Source organism: Lepisosteus oculatus, chromosome 20 (genome assembly GCF_040954835.1).
Source record: "Lepisosteus oculatus isolate fLepOcu1 chromosome 20, fLepOcu1.hap2, whole genome shotgun sequence".
Classification (NCBI taxonomy): domain Eukaryota; kingdom Metazoa; phylum Chordata; class Actinopteri; order Semionotiformes; family Lepisosteidae; genus Lepisosteus; species Lepisosteus oculatus.
The window spans coordinates 1,436,165-1,459,593 of NC_090715.1; the positions used below are offsets into that span (position 1 = coordinate 1,436,165).

Genomic DNA, 23,429 nt, shown 5'->3' on the forward strand with positions numbered 1-23,429 from the left:
CGTTGCTTTGTGTTAATTCTGGTGTGCGTGTGTGAGTGTTAATTCAGATCACACTGTTCTCCGTCTCGGATGTGGGTGTGGCCGAGGGCGACAGCACAGTGTTTGACATTGAGACTGGGTTCCAGTAGTGCCTGGGCCTGGGTCTGCCCCCTGGTGCTGGAGAGGTGCAGCCCTGCAGCACATCTAAAGAATATTAACAGATACTGCTTGAGAAAAACACAGGTATTGTTGAGTCTTTCAGAGCCGGGGTGGAATTGGGGGACAGAAGCCCCTCTGGCTCCAAGCAGCAGGGCTGCAGAACACAGCCCTGAGGAGCTGGTCTGTAAATCAGTTTTATTACAGGAAGTGGTAAGTGATTTGTGCAGCTGGTACATTAGTCGAGAAGTTTTATTTCCTGTTAATGATGCAGTCAGCCACAGAGCAGATAAAAAACCTAGTAAAAGCAACTCAACAAAACATCTTAAAGCTTTTTCCATACAAGTATAAGGGCCTGTAGGAGCTCACTATTTTGTTATAAATTGAGATAATAACGATACAATCGATAAAACATGAACAGTCATATTTGAACATAAGTACAGTTATATCCATGCATTTCCTAATCCCTTTATCCAATGCTGGATAGTGGGTAGCCAGAGAAGTGGCAAATCCATCCATGATCAGACAAGAAACCTGGAGCTCATCCTCACTGTACCCCACCCTGGACACACACAGGCGCAATTTTGAAACTCCAGTGAACCCACTCGGCATCTCTGGAAGGAGGGGAGAAACCAGAACACAGAAAAAAACCACCATGCAGCCCACTTGTTGATCCATTCCTCCTATTTCTATCCACATCTTCCAGGGCCGCAAGGGGGCTGAACTCGATTCTGGAAAGCAGCAGGCGCAAGGCAGGGTACGCCCTGGATAGGACACCAGTCCATCACAGACCCACACACACTCACACTGGGGCCAGTTCTCCTAGAAGGCAAGTAACCTGCCAGCATCTTTTTTGACTGTGGGAAGAAACCCATGCAAACGCAGGGAGAACATACAAACTCCACATATACAGCACCCCAGGAATTTAACGTCATGCCCATTCACTGTGAGGCACCATGCTAACCACTGTGTCACTGTGTCACCGTGCCACCCAGGTTGATACAATAAATGATAAAACTTCCTAAATATTTTAAGAGCTGCAATTGGTCAGGCTGGTCCTGCTCTGAAAATCCCCTTCAAACTCTTAGAACTGCCACTGTGGGATTCCTTGGGTATTTGGAGTACTTATTTCAAGGAGAAGGACCAAATGTAGTTTATGAACTACATGCGTTGTCTGCACTTATGCAAGCCTATACTGCGTATCACACATTTTCTTTTTGTTTAAAACACACTTTCCTTTAACTTTATTGGGAACTACATATATTCATTATGAACTACAAGTCTCCGGATATCAAACTTCCTTCGGTGCGCCAAAGAGTGAAGTTCTCTGGAACAGAGTGCTTTAAGATGATGGGGGGCTTATAAATGTGAATGAATCCGTTTCAGTGTTGAAATCTGTGTGTGAGAGTGTGTAGCAGTGTAGGTGCTGTGTGTGTGTGAGAGTGTATAGTAGTGTATATGCTGTGTGTGTGTGTGTGAGAGAGTGTATAGTAGTGTAGGTGCTGTGTGTGTGAGAGTGTGTAGCAGTGTAGGTGCTGTGCATGTGTGTGAGAGTGTGTAGCAGTGTAGGTGCTGTGTGTGTGAGAGTGTGTAGCAGTGTAGGTGCTGTGCATGTGTGTGAGAGTGTGTAGCAGTGTAGGTGCTGTGTGTGTGAGAGTGTGTAGCAGTGTAGGTGCTGTGTGTGTGAGAGTGTGTAGCAGTGTAGGTGCTGTGTGTGTGAGGGTGTGTTGCAGTGTAGGTGCTGTGTGTGTGAGAGTGTGTAGCAGTGTAGGTGCTGTGTGTGAGAGTGTGTAGCAGTGTAGGTGCTGTGTGTGAGAGTGTGTAGCAGTGTAGGTGCTGTGTGTGTGAGAGTGTGTAGCAGTGTAGGTGCTGTGTGTGAGAGTGTGTTGCAGTGTAGGTGCTGTGTGTGTGAGAGTGTGTAGCAGTGTAGGTGCTGTGTGTGAGAGTGTGTTGCAGTGTAGGTGCTGTGTGTGAGAGTGTGTTGCAGTGTAGGTGCTGTGTGTGAGAGTGTGTAGCAGTGTAGGTGCTGTGTGTGTGTGAGGGTGTGTTGCAGTGTAGGTGCTGTGTGTGTGAGGGTGTGTTGCAGTGTAGGTGCTGTGTGTGAGAGTGTGTAGCAGTGTAGGTGCTGTGTGTGTGTGTGAGAGTGTGTAGCAGTGTGTAGGTGTCAGTATTGCCCTGACAGGCTGTGCACTGGAGATGGAGGAACAGAAGGGGCTGCAGTGGACGGTGGTGGTCCTGACTTGTCAGCACAAGGACAGCGAGTATGTCTTCCAGAGAGGTGAGGCAGGGGGCTGTGTGGCACAGCGCTTTTTAACAATGATAAAGATACCGGGGACGCTCTGGGCCTGGATGAGCAGGTTGAGGGTTATACGGCACCAACATGTTTGTGGATCTGTGTCTGTGCCCTTTTCTTCCGCTTGAACGGAGATCCTGACAGCTTCCCTCCCCTCTTCTCTCTGTGTGATGTCCCTCCCCGGTGCTGTGCTCTCATGTGTACCCCCTCCTGCTGCCCTGCAGAGCTAGAGTGGCGACAGCAGTGGGGGTTGATCCCACAGGGGGCGCTGCTGCTCACGGTGTCGGACCCTCAGGACCGGCTGGGCAGTGGGGGGGCCACTCTTAACGCGCTGCTAGTGGCTGCAGAGCACCTGAGCGCCCAAGCCGGACACACGGTGAGTACCCGGCTGTGATGCTTTGCCTGGGGGTCATTGTAGACTGTCCTGCAGTGGTAGTGACTCTGTTGCCTTTGTGTGTTTGCAGGTGGTCACTGCTGATGTGCTTGATGACGCTCACATCCTTATCCTGCACACGGTGAGTGGGCTGGAGGCCAGAGGTGTGGGGGCAGAGACCGAGGGAGGAGCAGCAAAGGGCTGGGCCAATGAGGGAGTGTAGTGGGAGTGGCAGGAAAATTGGGAGCTTTTGTTATTGGACGGATCAAGCAGATAACCATGTCTATCTCCTCAGGGGCGGGACTTCCCCTTCGATGGGTGTGGCCGAGCGTTCTGCTGGCTTCCCGCTCGGGGTCCCCCGGGGCTGGTGGAGGGGCCCCTCTGCAACCTGGACCTGCTGCTGCACTGCCTGACGCACCAGGTCAGACCTCAGCCTCATGAACTACCCACACCCGCCCACACCACCAGCGCCCCTGCAACCCCCTGAAAGTGCATGAAGGACGAGGAGGACTAGAAAGAGCAGGCATTGTTTGTATTGATGTATGATTCTGTATTTTGAAGAGGTCTGTGAGAGGGTCAGGGTGTCTGAAGAGCAAATGAATAATAATAACAATTGAACAGGTCTTACAGCCATTAGCTGTGGTTCAGTAGTGGAGGCAGGTCTGCACATTGCTCTTGAGAGCCCCTGTGCCTAGCAGGGAACCAGCAGGCTGCACTGGAAGATGTTGGGGTCCCAGTGAGTGTCGAGGGTAAGAGGAGAGGAGAAGGAAGTTCTGTGCTTCGGTCTGCAGGGGTGCAGATGACTGGGCTCTGTGCCAGGAGGTGGTGAACTGGTGGGCGGTTTCTCTCCCTTCTTTCATTTTCCCAACGTCACTAGAAGGGAGGTGCCTGGGCAGCCTGTGCCCATGTGTAGCCCGATCCTGCCATGTGCAGTCCAGGAGCTCCGACCCGCTGACGCGCCGACAAGCCAGGCTTGTGTCTCTCTGCCGGAGCGATGGAGCCCACCGACAGCCCTGCTATGTAAGTCATCTCACAGAAGGCAGGACGCCCTGCTCCTCCATGATCTGCTCTACTAATCCACTCTCTAAGCAAGTCTGAATATTCTTTATCCATTGCCTTTATAACTCGCTCCCTAATTCCTAGATGACAATTTTTTTTCCTTTATTCGTCTTTCCATCTATCACTGCTAAAGCTGTTTGAAAACAGGGATTAAATTCCAGAATTCTGATGAAAGCACTTCAGCTGCTCTGCCCTGGAGGAATCGTAGCTGTGTAGGTACACTGAGCTGTACGGATTCTCCCTGCCTTGTGCTGCAGTCCGGGTGGATCTCAGTCAGGATCAGCGCAGGCTGTGGACACGAGCAGAGGGACACCGAGGGTTTTGTACTGGCTATCCCAGGGAACAGTGTCACACCCTCACCAGGTCTCCTTAGGAAAGTGACCAGACAGGCAACGAAGTTTGTTTGGACTGTCAATTCATTGTGTTTTTACTAATCAACCAGGAAAAAATCAGCTTTGACTTTTTGAAGGTTTTAAAATTTGATTAAATTATGGCTTGTTTTTTTTCCCCATCTTTCAATCTTTCTTTGTTTAATAAAAAATGTTGACAGCATCGGCTGGTGGACAGGAAACAGGCAGGCAGGATGTTCTTCGCACGCAATTGCTATAGATTTAAAAATACATCGGCCTTCTTCTTTTTTATATTTTCAAGCGACTTTTCTATGCCTCAGTAAGCTTTGAGCTCTAACAGTTTCAAAAGAAAATGTGAATAACAAGAGCTGTGGTTGTGGTTATGACAGTGAAATCATAGTGTGGTTATGATATGATAATGTCGCTCAGCTATTAGACCTCGTCTATAGAGAATTCACAGTAATGAGGAACCAGACGAGCCCTTGAATTACTTGACACTTGGGGTGAACTCCCCTGATAACACTGACTTTCACTTCACTCAGGATATTAGGATACGCTAGGACCCCCAGAGTCAATTCTCTCAACAGAAGGCAGTGTGTGGTTGAGGGTTCCTAATATTTTGGCCGGTGGGTGTAGGTCACTTAGCTGAAAGAAGAATGTAGAGCTCTTCGTGAGGAGGACCATGGTGTGTAGATGTGTAAATTTGTCACAAATCAAAAAAATGTTTTGGAAGACCTCGTCTTTTTCTCTCCACAGACTGGATTTGACAGAACTCTGTGCTGATTTCAGAAGCCTGCATTACTGGCTGATACCTGCGGTAGGTTTGTGCTCAGGCTGGGGCAGTTAAGGACTTGAGCCAACCCCTTTGTCGTCAATCATGAACCTGAGCTGCTGCCAAGCTGAGTATATTACAGTGGGACTTGGCCCAAACTTGTACATTTGGCAAAGATGTCAACTCTGTAAACTAGTGATGTGCAGAAATAACATCTTTAATTAATCAAAACAGGAAAACAATATTGTAGGCTGGTATCAATATGAAAATCAGAAAGTTCTAAGAACTTGCTGTAGTTCATGTTTGAACATGCCTAGTGCTTGTTTAGCAATACAGTAACGCATCTGAATTTGTTAGGGCAAGGTACCTCAAAGTCTCCTCGAATACTAAATTCAGAAATACAAGGCTTCTTAGTTTATAGAATATGGTTCAGCTGCAACACAGGCATTAACGTAGTGACATTTTTCTTCAGTTTCAGAAATAGTTGTAGTATTCAGTTGTAGTAAGAATTCTTAATGAAAATGAATACTGTAATCTTTAAGCAAAGCATTGTTTTCCTCTGTAATTCAACTTATTGCTTGTGCAAACAAATAAATTAGATCACTGTTATGATATTTTAGCTGAGCCTGTATTAGACCCTGTGTTTTTCCATTCTTAGTAGAGCTCACTTCCTTTACTGGCCCCTGTACATCTTGTTCTTGTTATTGCTGTTGTAAAAGCAGCTCTGCTGTACTGTAGTAAAGATCACCAGAGCACGGTCGGACCAGACAGGCAGGAAGAGAGTGCAGGGCTGCGCCTGCTGTGCAGCTGGAGACTTCCTGCATGCAGGGTCTGGATACTGCTCTCCTAACAGACCTACTCACAATGTCCATCTGATGCTTTCCTGAAGGGAACAGAAGAACTACAGCAGTGGTTCTCAAACTTTTTGGACCAAGTACCACCCCTGATCAAACCAAAGCATCCAAGTACCACCTGCAAGTAATCTTCTCATAGGAACCCCAGAAAATCTCAATGACCACACACACACACTGTGCTCGCGCACACACACTCACACACGCATATAATAAACATAGCACTGGAGAGACACTGTTCCTTATGGTGGACTTGCGCTGTGTCAGCTCTTTAAGTTTCCTCTAAAAAGAATCACATAACGACACATAAACTGATTTTATTAAAATAGAAAATATGAAAACTCATCTCAAGCGTTCTGAAACCGAAAGTTACAGATGAAAAATTTACATTATTTTTTAATTCTTCAATTTTTCATTCCCAATTTTTCAGTGCACTCAACAAATTTCCAGGGTCGTCTGGTGTACCACCTGGGGGTGTGCCGCGTACCACAGTTTGAGAACCACTGAACTACAGCATCACCCATTTAGCACTTCTGCATCCACACTAGCTCATGTTAACCCAGTTAAGAGACTATTGCAGGTTGGGTGAAGAAGGTCTGGGAGATGAAGATGTACATGTGGGCGCATTTACTCTTCTGCTGTGCAGCCTGTGAAGAGGCGATTTTGGTCTGCAAATGCTAAATCGCTGTCAGGGTAAAGGACATTTCTGTGAATCCTAAGAAGAGGCAGGGCTCAGGTGATTGACATTGATGCAGGGGTCGGATTTACAAAGAGACTTGAAACTTGAAAAAAATCACATCTTTGCTTTTTTTTGTTACTCATAGTTTAAAATGCGAAGTATGATTTCAGTGATTTTGGTATGAGTTAATAAACACCCAGTTCTAAAAGAACAGCAGTGTATCAGCCACAGGAATGTGAGAAGAGAGAGAAACAGTTTGGTTCAGTATCCTGTCTGACTGCCTAAGGAGCTGCTTGATTCTGAACAATCACTTCTCACAACATATCTGATTAGTTTTGTTCTGGAAACCACATGATTCTTTGGAGAAAACAAGTACAGTATTTGCTGTTTTTGGCCATAAAAGCATTCATTTATCTCCACTTCTGTCCTTGGGATCTCGTGTTGTAATTGAGAAATACAGTGTCGTGTGGCCGACTTTTAAGTGGCTTTCAGATTTCTGTGTAGATGTATCAAGGGTGAAAGAGACACAGGTCCAAAATCCCTGCCTGGACTTACCTGTTGCATGAGGAAGGGAGGAGAGCCTGGGCACGCTGGCTAGATCAGCACACCTGACTCTAAGGATTGTTCTCTCCCATCCTGGGTGACCATGAGTTTATGTCACGTATTAGACCTGCTAGATTAGCTAGATTAAACAATACATTTCAAGATGCAACTTTCATTCTAGGTTCTCATAACACTGATTTTGTCGTTCCTGAAAAGACGTCAGAGGCTCCACAGATTGGATGAGCTGGTTCCTCTGGACCGCAGGTTCGGGATGCTTGTGTAAGTCTGACTGGTTTTACACTGTTTCTCTCTTTAAAAAGATTAAAATCCTGTCCAGGTCTATTTCCACTTAGATACAATTAATATACCTATTGCGGTGCAGTGAGGTGAACCAAGATGGTGTTGTCATTGCATCTCAATGAGATCTGGACACAGTTGAATGGAAGTGAATTGGACACAGGAATGAAGACAGTTAACTCGTCAGCTGCAAACTATTTCAGACCACAAACCCACACCTTTGCAGCTGCACCCCAGTTGCACCTGTGATGACAGTGGTCCCCCAGAGTGAGATGAGTGGGTCACTGGCAGCAGGTTGCTGTTCCGGCTGGAGTGGGGGATGGGGGTGGCACTGAGGCTGGAGGAGCTAAATCAGACACCGGGGAGGAGATGGGAATAAACCTACAGGACCGGAGCTGCTCTCCTCCATGAGCTTCACCCTCCTGGACTCTCCTGGATCATTTAAACACTAAGTGTTCAGTGGGTCTGATGGGACATGTGGCCTCTCATTCCTAGTCTTTCTTTTGTCTCTCTTTTGTTTCTCCTGACTTCCCTTAATTTTATCAAGGTGAAAATTAATTACTGTCAAAGCAGTTTTTCATGCTTGGGGCTCTTTTCAACTACATAGAAACTTATATCCTCCAACTGTTAATTAAATAATTAATAATTTTGTCATTATTCTCTATTTAATGAGTACATTAAGAGTGAGCACTCGTTTACAGTAGTGATCTGGTGCAAGTCCAGTGTATTCACCAGAGCCACGCTGACTCAGGTTAGTCAAGATTTCCCCGTGATGCAAGAGCAGCAGCCCAGGATCTCCTCATGCTGTGCTTGAATTGTCCCCCATGTGCGGCTCTGGCCGGCGGACAGACCCATCCGGCTGCTGAGCACCCACAGCAACCGCTGGACCTTCGCAGCCGCCTTCGGAGCCATAGCCAACGTGGTGCTGGAGAGGATGCTGCGGTCCGGCGAGTTTCTCTGCCTGCCCTTCCTCGTGCCCACCTGGGCCAACGGTAAGGCCTGCGCAGTGGGCACAGCAGGGACCTCTGTGTTTTACTGCAGCTATGTAACTAAAGACTCTGTTTAACCAGTTAGTGGCTCATTTAGTCTAGATTCACATGAACCGAAGCCACTGCAGGCAAGAGTGGTCAAACACCTCCTCTTGTCTGTTACCTCTTCCTGCTGAAACAAGACTGTGCAAACATGGAGCCCATTTTTATACTGTTCTTATAGTCTATTTTTTACAAAGTTAAAAAGGAATTTGTCTTTGGTACTTCCTTATTAGTATGTATGCTTTTGAACTTCCTTTGGAATTTTTGTGTTGAAAGATGCTACATCAAATCAAAGTATTAATTTCATTTCCTTCCCAGTGATTGTGCATTTCCTGCTGGCCCTGGAGGTGGCGCTGGTGCACTACCCCATCTTCATCTGCCTCACCACGGACCACAAGATCGTGGGCTCCCTCCTGGGCTTCTTCTACACGCTGTCTTGGTGAGACCCTCTTCCTGCTGGGCGTGCTGCTGACACCTGCACAGAGGCCCAGTGGGATTGTAACGAGCACCAGCTACAGTTACACTAGAGCTGTCCAGTTGCACCACAGAGCTCAAGTATCAGCCTTCTGCCTCAGCATCTGCTTCCTGCTTCTGACAGTGGGCAAGGCCTAGCCCCCAGCTGGGCTGCTGCTGTGCTTTGGTCTGCTCCTCATTGTGCTTGGAGTTGTGCCGCAGTCCTTCTGTGCTCAGGCTGGTTGCATTCAAAAGCAGTGCATGCTACTGGCATATCTCCTCATTAGGTACCATGATGTAGATAATCACTTTGCCTTTCCATTTCTGTGCCCCTTACCCAGCGGCACCCTGTGGCGTGTTGGTTCCTTATTTGAAAATTAAATTAAGATGTTATACAACATGTATGTGGGGCTCCCCTCAACGTTTTTATCTGTCATTGAACTAGATGGTGATAAATTCATATGAATATAAATTTGTTTATAGAAAGCTAATGCTCCAGAAACATTTATGACCTCAATTACTAAATAATTAATTTATTGCTAAACCAAAGGAATTCTGGGACAACAGCAGCAGCATGGTTTTGATCTAGTTTACATACTGTGTTCCCCCACAGGCATTGTAATTTCATTCTGCTGCCATTTTACTTGATTCCTTGTCTTCTGCACTATGTGTTTGTCACACACACAGTCATTGCAACACACAAGGGTTTGGTAACTGTAGCTGTTTCTTCACTGCAGGTTTGTCTATCAAGTGAAGAGAACCGTGGATACAAACATGGCGATTGTGAGTCAATCTGTTTAAATCTTGTGACTATGGAAAGGATTTGGGATCATCAATAGCTAAGCAACAGGAAAAGAATGAGGTCAGTCAGTTGCAGTATGATTTCACTGGCCATGTTTTAAACAGTCTGGAAAACATGCTGGACCCTCAGTAACCAAGACTAGGGACTCCTGCTGTTAACCCCATCAGACAAGCTCTTCTGGTTTGCTATGAAGACCAGCACTGAATGGACTCTGCTTTCTCTCAGATTGTCAGCGATGTGTCTCCCCGTGCGATGCCAATTCCAGCCATGTTATGCACCATGTTCCTCATCGTGCGCTTTCTTGTGAATTTCATCAAGGTGATGCGCAGATTCTGGAGTCAATCCCAGTACAAGGAGGTAATGAAAGTAATGTTTCATGAGTCTGAATTGTAAGTGAGAAGATGAGGTAATTTTATTGTTTTTATTCATTTAGTTTGTCTGCATTTGATTAGGGCAAAGATTTACTCCTTAAACCTGAAGTCTGGATAAAATCCATGAGAACAAGGGGAAAGCATGCAGACTCCACACAGATGGTCAAAGGCAGGCTGTGAAGCAACAGTTCTAACTATCATGCCAATGTGCCAGTTAAAGGAGGGGACATTTTAGAAACTCCTTTTAGCCAGGCAGAGCCTAACTTTCCGTTAGCACAGTGAGGGGGCTCACTTGAGTGTGGCTGGACTATATTCAACAGAAGAGCCAGGTGGACTTTGATGAGAAGGAAGTGTGGAATGGGTGTGCAGTGGGCCGAGGCACATCGTTTGACCCTCAGTGTGTTTGTGTTTCAGGATCAAGAGCTTTTTGTCTCTGTCCATCACATTAAGTACGTGAAGCGCCTCTTGAAGCCCAGCAGCCCACAGTGAGTGCGGTGTCCTTTCTGCTTAAACATCTGAGCACAGTGTATAGGATCACATCTAGAACAAGGCTTTATAGCATTGTGGGGGGAACTGCTCTGTGTAGGACAGATTCTGATATTGTTCTGCAGCCCTGAGCAGAAGGATCCTTATTGAATTCAATATTCTTGTTCATGTCAGCATGAAGTGTAGCATGGAGATGCAGTGGTAAGAACTGTTGCCTTGAAGTGGTGCTCCAGTTTGCACCAACAGTCCAAAAACATCCTGGTAGGTGAATTGGCTTCTGGGAAAAGTGGTCCCAGTGCTAGTGTGGTCATGTCTGTGTCTGTGTCTGTGTGTGCCCTGTGATGGACTGGCGTCCCGTCCAGGGTGTACCCTGCCATGTGCCCATTGCTTGCCGGGACAGACTCCAGCTTCTCCAACTGTGGATAAAGGATTTAGAAAATGGATGGATACCAGCAGGAACTCTGCAAAAGAACATAGTCACGTATTTGAAGTTTTCATTTGGTTCAATAAGGTTACAGTTTGTCGTAATTTCACGTTTGGGTGCTGCCTCTACATCATGAACACATTTCACACTGAGGCAGAGCTCTGAGTGCCGCCTCTCTGCTCCGAAACCCCTGCAGAGTTGCCAAGTCCTGGTTCCAGCGCAACATTTATGACTGGGATCCCTTCTTCCGCTTCCCAGCCCGGATGATAATAATGGTTGTTCTGGGTTTGAATGTCATCTACACTGTGAGTAAGAGAGTGTCAATCATATAACATAAGAACAGAAGTAAAAATGCCTTGGTTTTCTGTGCCTTGGCCTTGTTACCCTTAATGCAATTTGTATTTAATTTCGGTTTATCTGACTAAATCTCAACTTTGGCCAGGTGCTATGCTCTTTTTGTATCCTGCTGGAGCCCTTAGTTGTGATGTGTCAACACTCAACAAGCTACAAAATATTCACAAAAAACAACTATGTCAAATTCTTGTCTGATTTATTTGTTATTTGAAGCAACGAAGTAACGTTGTTGTTCTTTGTCCTTTTTGCAGTTTGTTTTCATAAGCCTGCAAATCATATTCAGGTTTCCTCTGATTAAAGACCTACTGTTAATAAAAGGTACGTCGTCAAGCATCTTTCACCATTTCTGAGAGCAGTTTGCATTTCTTTCTTGCTGTGGCACCTTTGGCCATTATGAAAAGTAGAAAGAAAAAAGTTTCAGCTGTTGAACATCTGATGCCTGATCCCAAGAAGAAAACTCATCAGCCAAAACAACATCTTTCTGCTTTCACATCTTTCTACTTCCTGCTTGTCACTGTGGAAGTAACCTCTGCATGTCAGTGGTATGTTACTCCCATCTCTCCTTCAATCTATTACCTGGCTGATTCCCATCCAAAACATAGGAATCACAATACTGCAATTAAACCCACCTGCCAATCCTAAATTATACACAAATCTTTCCAATTGCTCAAGGCCTCTTGCTTCTGTCTAGAATAATATCATGATCAGAACAGGCAATGGAGCCATTGAGAAACTCCTCATCTTCCTGTGTGATCAGCAGCTCTGATCCACAGCTTCTGGTAAAAGGGGTGTCCCTGAGAGAGGAGATTAGTGTTTGTATTGGCAAAAACATATAGCTTTCATATTATTGTACATACAACTTAAGGTAACTTAGGTTAGGGACAGCAATACACATGGCTATAATGACATATATAACTATATAATTCTATAACTATAAAGTATATAATGCTATTTTAAAGGTTATTGGTAAATGAATGACAGAAATATGATGTTGTTTAGAACTGTTTTGCTGCTTAATGGTTAAAATTTGGTCAGAATCTAGACTAGGCGTGTAGAGGGTGATCATGTGGTCTGTGCAAGGCTTTGAGCTAAACTCAGTTTCAGCTCAAAGGGGACAAACACCTGTTTTGTGGAATCTTTATTTTGCTTACAAAAAGAATGTGCAATGTTTCTGAGCAGAAAAATGTTGAAATTTGTATTCTGTACTGTATAGTCTTTACTTAAATACAGTATATATTATGTTTTCCCACATCCAAAACACAGCACAAAAGTTGTTCAAGGCTTCATATAGTGTATGAAAGTACTCAAATGTACTTATGTTTCTGAGCAGAGTGGGGGAATATACACATATTTCTCTTTCTGCTCTCTAAGGGCAGAATAAAATAAACTTATTCCATTGCATTGTGATCCCTACAGGACAAACACATTCAATTTTTGCAACTGTCATGGCTGGTCTTGTATCGATTCCTCATATCTTCCATATCCTGGCGCAATACAGGTGAGCGTCTGTTTTCCGTTCATGCCCACATGTGGATAAGGATTGCTGTGACAGGGATGGTGGCAAAATATTACCTTGTAGTAAGAAATGTTGTTTTGAGCCTTTGCTCATTGACAGCTGTATGTATAACATTCTTGTGTATGCATTTTATTAAGACCTCAGTGAAATACACTTTAGTGCAAGGCCTCCATATACACAGAAAGAGAGAATGGTGGAGGACAGAGGTTTATTGATAACACAAGCGCTATCGCGTCTCATGTGGGGGCCCAGCTGGGGATTGTGGGAATGTGCTCCACTGACTCACTGTTTCTCGCTGAAATGCCACCCATGCGCTGACACTTCTGTCCTTCGTTCAGGACACAGATGAACAGGCTGTTTAAGGGGGATCGGACAGGTCTGCCACACTCAGTCCCTCCTTCAGACACTGCCATGGTAAGCTGCTGGTATCTTGGTGAAGACTGCTGTGTGACCATGATGGCACACAACCAGCCACTGACAGTCCTGATTGTGACATTAATGTGGGTGGTGGTGCTTTGAAAGGTATTGCTCCCAGTTCTTGCTGCTATTTTGTAACTGCAGTGATCTTGCTGTCTGTTCAGTGCAAAAACTCACTGTGTGCTGAAGGGGTGGAGCTTTTGTTTTTCAGGCAAAAAGCATCACCTACATGGGAGTTCAGATTGCATTCCTGTTTGTAGGTAAGTCAGTGAGTCCTGGGAGACCAAGAGTGTCTTTGGTCTTTGGCTTCATCCCTCACAGAGCAGCCAGGAGCTGACGTTGTGAGCACTGGTGGTAGATAAATATATTTGCATATTAAGAAACCACCCGAAACTGCAAAAGCAGAATAATATTTTATGGAGTTTTGAAAAAAGTGGGGTTAAAATTATGGAGAAAAATGGAGCATCTGTGTATGAAATGTATTGTTTTTTGTGGGCAGATTTAGACTTGGGCAGATAAAGAACAGGGACAGTTTTGTGTTCATCTGATACACTGATTACTGAAGAAATTATTTGTTTTGTTCACTCAAATTCTCAAGAGTTAGTAATTTAAAATGCTCTGAATTGATCATTAACTGCTGTGTTGTCTTTTGTGTCTAGGTCAGAATGTGCTCAGTCTCATCCTATTGATCGTTGCCTTCGTCTTTGATATATATATAGTCCAGCCTTTGAAGGAAGGACGAGTGGAGGAGATTCTGATTCTCTTTGGAAATATACTGTAAGTGTCCCTGTAACTGATGGTTCATTCAGGCTAGGCTCCGCATGTCTTAATCTGACCCTTCACCCTTTACTCCCTCCCCTGGACTACACAGACACAGCAGCTTGAGGAAAGGTTAATCAATTCACATTTTGTTGATTGAGTTTCATCCCAAAGTGCTTGTGAACCGTATGTCCCTTTATTTTCCATCATGTTTGAAAGGGATATTGCAATCAATCAAAATCAAATGAGTGCAGGGAAAGGAGATGTCAAGTGGTGAGTGATTTCATTTAGGAGATAGAAACCCTGAAACCGCTCAGTAAATGACAAAGAGAAATGCAATGATCTTATTTTCATTACTGTGAACGTTTAATATCTGTAATTGGTGCTTCATTTAAGGTATTTTTCATGTCAATTTTTCTTTGCTGAGATTTGGCAATTAGGTTCATCCTGCCATTAAAGTAATTAAATATCTTCATTGTTTGCTTTTCTCTGTGCAGGGCTAACGTTGTTCCTTTCCTGGTGGTCTACTTCGCTCAGCTAATCATAGCGAGGGTTTTCTTCCTGCAAGACCGACTGATCCCAGCTGACAGGCACAAACCTCTTGCTTTAAACAACATGTGAGTGAGGAGGAGGTGGCAGTTCATTCAGCTTTGGGCATCTTTGCCTCCTGACCCCAGCTCATCTATCACTGCAGAGCAGGATCTACAGATACTGAGTGTTACATCTATTTCAAACATGTGTGTTGTTACCATTGCTTTGCAATAGTACAGATTAATTTATATCTGAAGAAATACATGAATGAACATTCACTCCCTTGCAGAGTTCCTGCACAGAGGCCAGACTGAGGGCACTAGTGAGGCAGACGTCAAGACAGAGTCACAACAGAGAACATCACAGCCTGTCCCAGCAGAGCAGTTTCGCCACTCTCTCGATATTTAATCATTCAAGAATCTCTCAGTTAGCTCTGGAAAGCTTTTCAATTTGTGTAAAACATCTGTAGGCTTCTTGCCTGTTTGCAGTTGTTAATTGTACCCAGTACATTGGAATTGATTAAATATTGTATTTTATTATTTTAGCTAAAAGACCTGCCTGCAGTCCCAGCTGTGTTTGGGCTGCTCAGGCTAGTGTGTGATGTGTTCTGGTCGTGTCTCCCTCTCTCTGCAGACGGGCCTTTGAGAACGTGTGCTACTTCAGCCTGTTCTACAATGCCATTGTGGGTCTGCTGATGGCTGTGAAACGGCTGCTGATCAGCTTGCTCCTGGGCAGCTTCACGGTCAGTCGGATTGACCAGACCCTCATGCCATCAGGGGTGCATGGCCTCTTGGACTCCGGTGAGCTCCCGACCAGACTGGCTCGGCTCTTTTCCGTTCTCTGTGCTTGTGTCAAATTCATGGAATCCCCCCACACCAGTCAGTGTGGAGGAGAGCAGAGTGGTGAAGCCAGTTCAGAGATGGGGATTATTAGGAGGCCATGACTGGTAAGGGCCAATGGGAAATTTGGCCAGGACACCAGGGTACACTCCTACTTTTTTTGAGAAATACCCTGGTATTTTTAATGCCCACCAAGAGTCAGGACCTTTACTGACCCCACTAATAACTCTTCCAGCAGCAACCTTAGTTTTTGCCAGGAGGTCTCCAATCCAGGTACTGACCAGACTCACACCTGCTGAGCTTCAGTGGGCTGTCAGCTGTGAGTTGCAGGGTGATATGGCCAAATGTCTTAATGATAGGAGATCAGGGTATTCTGCAATGGTGCATGACTCTGGACCTCGACACACAACCAGAAGCTTTTCTAGGTCTTTTTCTATTTCTGGCCCAGAAGAGTCATGCAGTTACTTACCCACTTAAGAGCACCAGTTAGACTGAACCGTTAGACCACTGGTAATAATAAAACTCCATATCATGGCCTTTTAAAGGCCTGCATGATGTGGATACAGTATAGAAAGAAGGTAGTGTGTGTTGTGTTGTGTTGTGTGTGATTACACTGTCCTGTGAACACACTGCCCCCTGAATATTGGGAGGCTGAATACTGCCCCCTGCTGGTTCTTGCACTGTCACCTTACCCACAGGTCATTCATGTAGTGAATTTCCCACCATGCAGCCAGGCCTGGGTCTCTCTCAGACGGCAGCACCACCTGCTGACTGTAACGACACGCTGTTGGCGCTGTGTTTGCAGGATACTGGTCCTGGGTATCTGTGCTGCTGGTTGATTCCAGTCACACCAACCCCACAGCTCTGAGCTTCTGCCACTGCCTGCTGGAGGACAGACAGCTCTACCCTCTCCGCGAGGACTCAGCGCGCTGGTCCTCCACAGACAGACTGCGGAAAGCCGCAGGTGTGCAGCCCTCCCTCTCTGTCTGTCTCTTGTCCTTGTCCTGTCCTTTCCCCCTCCCGGCCTTCTCCTCTTCCCTCTCATGGTCTGTGGCTCCCTCCCTCCCTTCCAAATTCAGATGCTAATTCACTGGGCTTTATTGGCATGACTGCTGAATTAATTACAGTGTTGTCAAAACAAGTTCAATTAACAAACATTTACATTTACAATGCAAACACAATTTATTAGGAGGCCATGATCGGTAAGTGCCAAGGGGAAATTTGGCCAGGACGCCGGGGTTACACCCCTACTCTTTTCGAGAAACACCCTGGGATTTTTAATGACCACAGAGAGTCAGCACCTTGGTTTTAAGTCTCATCCGAAGGACGGTTCCTGTTTACAGTATAGTGTCCCTGTCACTATACTGGGGCATTAGGACCCACACAGACTACAGGGTGAGCCCCCCCTGCTGGCCCCACTAACACCTCTTCCAGCAGCAACCTTAGTTTTTCCCCGGAGGTCTCCCAACCAGGTACTGACCAGGCTCACACCTTCTTAGCTTCAGTGGGTTGCCAGTTGTGAGTTGCAGAGTGATATGGCTGCTGGCCTATAGGGCAAAGGAGTGGATTACACTGTCTAATTGTCTAATATTCACAGCTGGATTCTTATGGGGGGTTGATGTTGTAATGGTGGAGAAAGTGCTGTGTGCCTCCTCCTTCAGTGCCAGGTCAAAACTCCCAGGTGAAGTGATTGTCAGTCCAGGGTGTGTGTAGCTGGTTGTGTGTTCCACAGTGGTGTTGTGACTTCCCTGCCTCAAGGGGTCTCTCTCTCTCTCTCTCTCAATTCAATTCAATTCAAGGTGCTTTATTAGCATGACCGATAGGTACAATCAGTGTTGCCAAAGCAAATAAAAATAATAAAATTAACATAGAACAAAACAAAAATAGAAGTAAAATAAAATCTACAGACATGTTACAGACATTTACAACAAAGACATATTATATAATATTGACATATACTGTAGGCGGCTGGAGCATTATTGGGAGACGGACTCACTGTTCCTCAGGCTGTGACAGGAGATCACATACTGGGCTGCCAGATCAACTGAGTTCCCTCCTCCCTCTCCCAGTAGGATTGGGACCTGTTGTGGTTTTGGCAGGTGTGGGAACTCTGGGATTAGATTTCTGAATTTCGGGAAGAATGTTTCTCTAATCCCAGAGTATCTGTCACAGTGCAGTAGGAAGTGCACCTCTGTCTCTATTTCTCCCTGCTGGCAGTGGGAGCACAGCCTGTCCTCTCTGGGCAGCCAGGTCTGCCTGTGTCGCCCAGTTTCTATGGCCAGGTTGTGGTCACTGAGCCTGTACTTCGTCAGGGTCTGTTTCTGTTTGTTATTTTTTATTTTGGTCAAATATTCAGCTAGTGTGTATTGTCTGTTTAAGGTTCTGTAGCATTCCAGTTTATGTTGTGTTTGTGTGTGTGTGTCCCAGTGTGTGAGATATTGCTGTTTGATCTGTGCTGTGATGTGGTTGAGTCTGGGTTGTGGTGCTCTAGCAGTGCTGTCCTGAGGCTGGTTAGTGTTGGTGTGGCTCAGGTCGGTGAGCCTCAGGACCAGCTGGCTCAGGGGGCTCTGTTTTGGGCTCAGCTCTTGGCTCAGCAGGGCTTTGTGGTGGTAGGAATTTTGGTCACTGTTTTTTAGGTGTAGCCAATACTTTAATATTCTTTTCTGTATGTTTATCAATAGTGGGTACTGGCCTAATTCGGCCCTGCACCCGTTGTTAGGAGTTTTTCTCTGCACACGGAGGATGATTCTACAGATCTCCATGTGCAGAGTTTCTGTGGGGTGTTTGTCCCATTGGGTGTAATCCTGGTCTGTGAGGGGACCCCAAACTTCACTGCCGTATAGGGCAATGGGTTGGATTACACTTTCAAATATTTGGAGCCAGATTCTTGTTGGTGGGTTGATGTTGAAGAGCCTCCTTCTTATTGCGTAGAAAGCCCTGAGTGCCTTCTCCCTCAGTGCCTTCACTGCCAGGTCAAAACTCCCGGAAGAGCTGATGGTGAGACCGAGATATGTGTAGCTGGATGTGTGCTCCAATGTGTTGTTGTTCAGTGTGAATTTGTACCTGTTTCCCTGAGGTCTGGCTTTCTTCTGGAAAACCATAACTCTGGTCTTGTCCAGATTGACTGTCAGTGCCCAGGTCTGACAGTACTGCTCCAGCAGTGCCAGGTTCTGCTGCAGCCCCTGTTCTGTGGGCGACAGCAGGACCAGGTCATCTGCGTAGAGCAGGAACTTGATTTCTGTGTCGTGTAGTGTAAGACCAGGAGCTGCAGACTGCTCCAACATTCCTGCTAATTCATTGATATAGATATTGAACAGTGTTGGGCTCAGGCTGCAGCCCTGTCTCACCCCGCGGCCTTGGGTGAAGAATTTAGTCCTTTTGTTTCCAATTTTCACTGCACATTTGCTCTCTGAATACATTGATTTAATTATGTCGTACACTTTGCCCCCTATGCCACTTTGGAGTAGTTTATAAAACAATCTCTCATGCCAAATCGAGTCAAATGCTTTTTTGAAATCGACAAAGCAGGCAAAAATTTTTCCTTCGTGTTTTTGGTGGACGTGTTTGTCTATCAGTGTGTGTAGGGTGTAAATGTGATCAGATGTGCGGTGATCTGGCAAGAAGCCAATCTGACTTTTACTCAGGACATTGTGTTCGGTAAGGAAGGCCAGTATTCGTGTATTTAGGATACTGCAGAATACCTTCCCCAGGATACTGTTCACACAGATGCCCCGGTAGTTGTTGGGATCGAGTTTATCTCCACTCTTATAGATGGGCGTGATCAGTCCTTGGTTCCAGGCCTCGGGGAAACATCCGGCTGTCATGATGAGATTGAAGAGTTTGAGCAGGGCTTGTTGCAACTTTGGGCTGCTGTGTCTCAGCATCTCATTTATGACTCCATCATGGCCACAGGCTTTGCGTGGTCTGAGGGCCTGGAGTTTGTCCAGTAGCTCCTGCTCAGTGATTGGGGAGTCTAAGGGGTTTTGGTTGTCTTTGATAGCCAATTCCAAAATTTTGAGTTTTTCATAAATGGTGTTTTGGTCTGATTGATTTGTATTTGGGAGCTTTTCATAGAGATTTTCAAAGTATGTTTGCCAGATTGTTCCATTTTGGATGGCCAATTCTTCTGGTTTTGATTTGTTTAAGTTGTTCCACTTCTCCCAGAAACAATTCTGATTAAGTGACTCCTCAATTTCTGCAAGTTGTTTGTCTATGTATGTGTTTCTTTTCTTTTTCAGCGAGTGTTTGTAAAGTTTTACCATGTCACAGTACCTGAGTCGCAGATCTGTGTTGTGTGGTTGTCTGTGTTTTTCATTTGAGACTTTTCGTAGTGCATTTCTGATGTTTTTGCACTCCGTATCAAACCACTTTTCTTTTGCTTTTGTTTTTTGGTAGTTTTTTGATGTAGTTGTTTTTAGCTTAGATTTTGATGCTAGTTTGTGGAATAGGTGATTTAGTTTTTGTGTGGCCAAGTTTATGCCTAATTTGTTGGTTTGATACGGAGTGTTTAGGAATGTGTCCATCAGTGTCTGAATTTCGTCATGGCCCAGTGCAGTTTGGTATCTGTCTAGGCTGTCTGTGTCCCATCTGTCTCTCTCTCTCCTCTTCTCCTGCTCTGCTTGTCCTGCTCTCCGCCTCCCTCCAGCGGATGCAGCAGTTTGCGCACTGACCTGCCTGTCTTGCAGAGCTGTGTGAGAGTCGCCGGGAGAGCAGGGGCTGCCGTCGGTGGTGGCTCTGCTACACTCTGCTCAGGAATCCCAGCCTGGTGGTCCACCGGAGACACGGCCCGGCGCCCAACAGCTCTTCTGGCTACTGCTGAAACTCCGGCCCCGTGCCGGGACTGACTGAGGACCTTGTGCCTCCTGGGAGGCTGCTGACACACAACATTAAGGAGTCTTCAATACCTCCCACTGTGGTGCAGCTGTGCTCAGAAGAACTCTGCACTTCCTCCACACTCCCCCCATTGCAGGTCTTCTGAACAGACACTTCTGAGGACAGCAGGTTAACCACTCAGGATAACAGTCAGCTTGCCTTACCTAGAAACCTGACTTGTAAGAAACCTGCAGTAAACATCTTGCAAATGTGTTATACAGGTCATTGTGCAAAGCTTTTATAAATCAGTTATTATTTTCTTAAAGAACATTGCTTTGTGTTAATTCTGGTGTGCGTGTGTGAGTGTTAATTCAGATCACACTGTTCTCCGTCTCGGATGTGGGTGTGGCCGAGGGCGACAGCACAGTGTTTGACATTGAGACTGGGTTCCAGTAGTGCCTGGGCCTGGGTCTGCCCCCTGGTGCTGGAGAGGTGCAGCCCTGCAGCACATCTAAAGAATATTAACAGATACTGCTTGAGAAAAACACAGGTATTGTTGAGTCTTTCAGAGCGGGGGTGGAATTGGGACACAGAAGCCCCTCTGGCTCCAAGCAGCAGGGCTGCAGAACACAGCGCTGAGGAGCTGGTCTGTAAATCAGTTTTATTACAGGAAGTGGTAAGTGATTTGTGCAGCTGGTACATTAGTCGAGAAGTTTTATTTCCTGTTAATGATGCAGTCAGCCACAGAGCAGATAAAAAACCTAGTAAAAGCAACTCAACAAAACATCTTAAAGCTTTTTCCATACAAGTATAAGGGCCTGTAGGAGCTCACTATTTTGTTATAAATTGAGATAATAACGATACAATCGATAAAACATGAACAGTCATATTTGAACATAAGTACAGTTATATCCATGCATTTCCTAATCCCTTTATCCAATGCTGGATAGTGGGTAGCCAGAAAAGTGGCAAATCCATCCATGATCAGACAAGAAACCTGGAGCTCATCCTCACTGTACCCCACCCTGGACACACACAGGCGCAATTTTGAAACTCCAGTGAACCCACTCGGCATCTCTGGAAGGAGGGGAGAAACCAGAACACAGAAAAAAACCACCATGCAGCCCACTTGTTGATCCATTCCTCCTATTTCTATCCACATCTTCCAGGGCCGCAAGGGGGCTGGACTCGATTCTGGAAAGCAGCAGGCGCAAGGCAGGGTACGCCCTGGATAGGACACCAGTCCATCACAGACCCACACACACTCACACTGGGGCCAGTTCTCCTAGAAGGCAAGTAACCTGCCAGCATGTTTTTTGACTGTGGGAAGAAACCCATGCAAACTCAGGGAGAACATACAAACTCCACATATACAGCACCCCAGGAATTTAACGTCATGCCCATTCACTGTGAGGCACCATGCTAACCACTGTGTCACTGTGTCACCGTGCCACCCAGGTTGATACAATAAATGATAAAACTTCCTAAATATTTTAAGAGCTGCAATTGGTCAGGCTGGTCCTGCTCTGAAAATCCCCTTCAAACTCTTAGAACTGCCACTGTGGGATTCCTTGGGTATTTGGAGTACTTATTTCAAGGAGAAGGACCAAATGTAGTTTATGAACTACATGCGTTGTCTGCACTTATGCAAGCCTATACTGCGTATCACACATTTTCTTTTTGTTTAAAACACACTTTCCTTTAACTTTATTGGGAACTACATATATTCATTATGAACTACAAGTCTCAGAATATCAAACTTCCTTCGGTGCGCCAAAGAGTGAAGTTCTCTGGAACAGAGTGCTTTAAGATGATGGGGGGCTTATAAATGTGAATGAATCCGTTTCAGTGTTGAAATCTGTGTGTGAGAGTGTGTAGCAGTGTAGGTGTTGTGTGTGTGTGAGAGTGTATAGTAGTGTATATGCTGTGTGTGTGTGTGTGAGAGAGTGTATAGCAGTGTAGGTGCTGTGCATGTGTGTGAGAGTGTGTAGCAGTGTAGGTGCTGAGAGTGTGTAGCAGTGTAGGTGCTGTGTGTGTGAGAGTGTGTAGCAGTGTAGGTGCTGTGTGTGTGAGAGTGTGTAGCAGTGTAGGTGCTGTGTGTGTGTGTGAGAGTGTGTAGCAGTGTAGGTGCTGTGTGTGAGAGTGTGTAGCAGTGTAGGTGCTGTGTGTGAGAGTGTGTAGCAGTGTAGGTGCTGTGTGTGTGTGAGAGTGTGTAGCAGTGTGTAGGTGTCAGTATTGCCCTGACAGGCTGTGCACTGGAGATGGAGGAACAGAAGGGGCTGCAGTGGACGGTGGTGGTCCTGACTTGTCAGCACAAGGACAGCGAGTATGTCTTCCAGAGAGGTGAGGCAGGGGGCTGTGTGGCACAGCGCTTTTTAACAATGATAAAGATACCGGGGACGCTCTGGGCCTGGATGAGCAGGTTGAGGGTTATACGGCACCAACATGTTTGTGGATCTGTGTCTGTGCCCTTTTCTTCCGCTTGAACGGAGATCCTGACAGCTTCCCTCCCCTCTTCTCTCTGTGTGATGTCCCTCCCCGGTGCTGTGCTCTCATGTGTACCCCCTCCTGCTGCCCTGCAGAGCTAGAGTGGCGACAGCAGCGGGGGTTGATCCCACAGGGGGCGCTGCTGCTCACGGTGTCGGACCCTCAGGACCGGCTGGGCAGTGGGGGGGCCACTCTTAACGCGCTGCTAGTGGCTGCAGAGCACCTGAGCGCCCGAGCCGGACACACGGTGAGTACCCGGCTGTGATGCTTTGCCTGGGGGTCATTGTAGACTGTCCTGCAGTGGCGGTGACTCTGTTGCCTCTGTGTGTTTGCAGGTGGTCACTGCTGATGTGCTTGATGACGCTCACATCCTTATCCTGCACACGGTGAGTGGGCTGGAGGCCAGAGGTGTGGGGGCAGAGACCGAGGGAGGAGCAGCAAAGGGCTGGACCAATGAGGGAGTGTAGTGGGAGTGGCAGGAAAATTGGGAGCTTTTGTTATTGGACGGATCAAGCAGATAACCATGTCTATCTCCTCAGGGGCGGGACTTCCCCTTCGATGGGTGTGGCCGAGCGTTCTGCTGGCTTCCCGCTCGGGGTCCCCCGGGGCTGGTGGAGGGGCCCCTCTGCAACCTGGACCTGCTGCTGCACTGCCTGACGCACCAGGTCAGACCTCAGCCTCATGAACTACCCACACCCGCCCACACCACCAGCGCCCCTGCAACCCCCTGAAAGTGCATGAAGGACGAGGAGGACTAGAAAGAGCAGGCATTGTTTGTATTGATGTATGATTCTG

The 23,429-nt window shown here is 46.4% G+C and overlaps 3 protein-coding genes across 6 annotated transcripts; all 3 read left to right on the forward strand.

Moving 5' to 3' along the window:
- Positions 1 to 1,764: 1,764 nt before the first annotated feature.
- LOC138224359 (L-fucose kinase-like) lies at positions 1,765 to 3,526 on the forward strand. The gene is made up of 4 exons (XM_069181249.1): positions 1,765 to 2,413; positions 2,653 to 2,804; positions 2,893 to 2,943; positions 3,097 to 3,526. Exons 1-4 carry the CDS (start codon positions 2,332 to 2,334, stop codon positions 3,286 to 3,288), a joined length of 477 nt encoding a protein of 158 aa, XP_069037350.1. The 5' UTR covers positions 1,765 to 2,331; the 3' UTR covers positions 3,289 to 3,526.
- Positions 3,527 to 3,603: 77 nt separating this feature from the next.
- On the forward strand, positions 3,604 to 20,475 carry LOC138224357 (stimulated by retinoic acid gene 6 protein-like). Of its 3 annotated transcripts, none has more exons than XM_069181244.1 (18): positions 3,616 to 3,821; positions 4,967 to 5,027; positions 7,237 to 7,334; positions 8,202 to 8,344; positions 8,702 to 8,822; positions 9,574 to 9,619; positions 9,864 to 9,995; positions 10,424 to 10,494; positions 11,116 to 11,224; positions 11,525 to 11,591; positions 12,690 to 12,771; positions 13,128 to 13,203; positions 13,418 to 13,466; positions 13,866 to 13,983; positions 14,463 to 14,582; positions 15,130 to 15,296; positions 16,141 to 16,299; positions 20,021 to 20,475. In XM_069181244.1, exons 1-18 carry the CDS (start codon positions 3,796 to 3,798, stop codon positions 20,152 to 20,154), a joined length of 1,779 nt encoding a protein of 592 aa, XP_069037345.1. In that variant the 5' UTR covers positions 3,616 to 3,795; the 3' UTR covers positions 20,155 to 20,475. The 3 variants fall into 3 exon arrangements, with proteins under 3 accessions (XP_069037346.1, XP_069037345.1, XP_069037347.1); XM_069181246.1 differs by having other exon boundaries at positions 3,794 to 3,821; positions 7,272 to 7,334; XM_069181245.1 differs by lacking the exon at positions 16,141 to 16,299 and having other exon boundaries at positions 3,604 to 3,821.
- Positions 20,476 to 22,156: 1,681 nt separating this feature from the next.
- On the forward strand, positions 22,157 to 23,388 carry LOC138224358 (L-fucose kinase-like). 2 transcript variants are annotated; one of them, XM_069181248.1, is made up of 5 exons: positions 22,193 to 22,237; positions 22,275 to 22,490; positions 22,730 to 22,881; positions 22,970 to 23,020; positions 23,174 to 23,388. In XM_069181248.1, exons 2-5 carry the CDS (start codon positions 22,409 to 22,411, stop codon positions 23,363 to 23,365), a joined length of 477 nt encoding a protein of 158 aa, XP_069037349.1. In that variant the 5' UTR covers positions 22,193 to 22,237; positions 22,275 to 22,408; the 3' UTR covers positions 23,366 to 23,388. The 2 variants fall into 2 exon arrangements, with proteins under 2 accessions (XP_069037348.1, XP_069037349.1); XM_069181247.1 differs by having other exon boundaries at positions 22,157 to 22,490.
- Positions 23,389 to 23,429: the final 41 nt, after the last annotated feature.

Excerpts from the sequence above, each read along its gene's own strand:
- LOC138224359 (XM_069181249.1), top strand. The coding sequence starts at position 2,332 with ATGGAGGAACAGAAGGGGCTGCAGTGGACGGTGGTGGTCCTGACTTGT. Across the intron at positions 2,414-2,652 it reads CGAGTATGTCTTCCAGAGAG|AGCTAGAGTGGCGACAGCAG; the intron begins GTGAGGCAGGGG and ends GCTGCCCTGCAG. Across the intron at positions 2,944-3,096 it reads ACATCCTTATCCTGCACACG|GGGCGGGACTTCCCCTTCGA; the intron begins GTGAGTGGGCTG and ends CTATCTCCTCAG.
- LOC138224357 (XM_069181244.1), top strand. The coding sequence starts at position 3,796 with ATGGAGCCCACCGACAGCCCTGCTAT. Across the intron at positions 13,984-14,462 it reads ATTCTCTTTGGAAATATACT|GGCTAACGTTGTTCCTTTCC; the intron begins GTAAGTGTCCCT and ends TTCTCTGTGCAG. Across the intron at positions 15,297-16,140 it reads GCATGGCCTCTTGGACTCCG|GATACTGGTCCTGGGTATCT; the intron begins GTGAGCTCCCGA and ends CTGTGTTTGCAG.
- LOC138224358 (XM_069181247.1), top strand. The coding sequence starts at position 22,409 with ATGGAGGAACAGAAGGGGCTGCAGTGGACGGTGGTGGTCCTGACTTGT. Across the intron at positions 22,491-22,729 it reads CGAGTATGTCTTCCAGAGAG|AGCTAGAGTGGCGACAGCAG; the intron begins GTGAGGCAGGGG and ends GCTGCCCTGCAG. Across the intron at positions 23,021-23,173 it reads ACATCCTTATCCTGCACACG|GGGCGGGACTTCCCCTTCGA; the intron begins GTGAGTGGGCTG and ends CTATCTCCTCAG.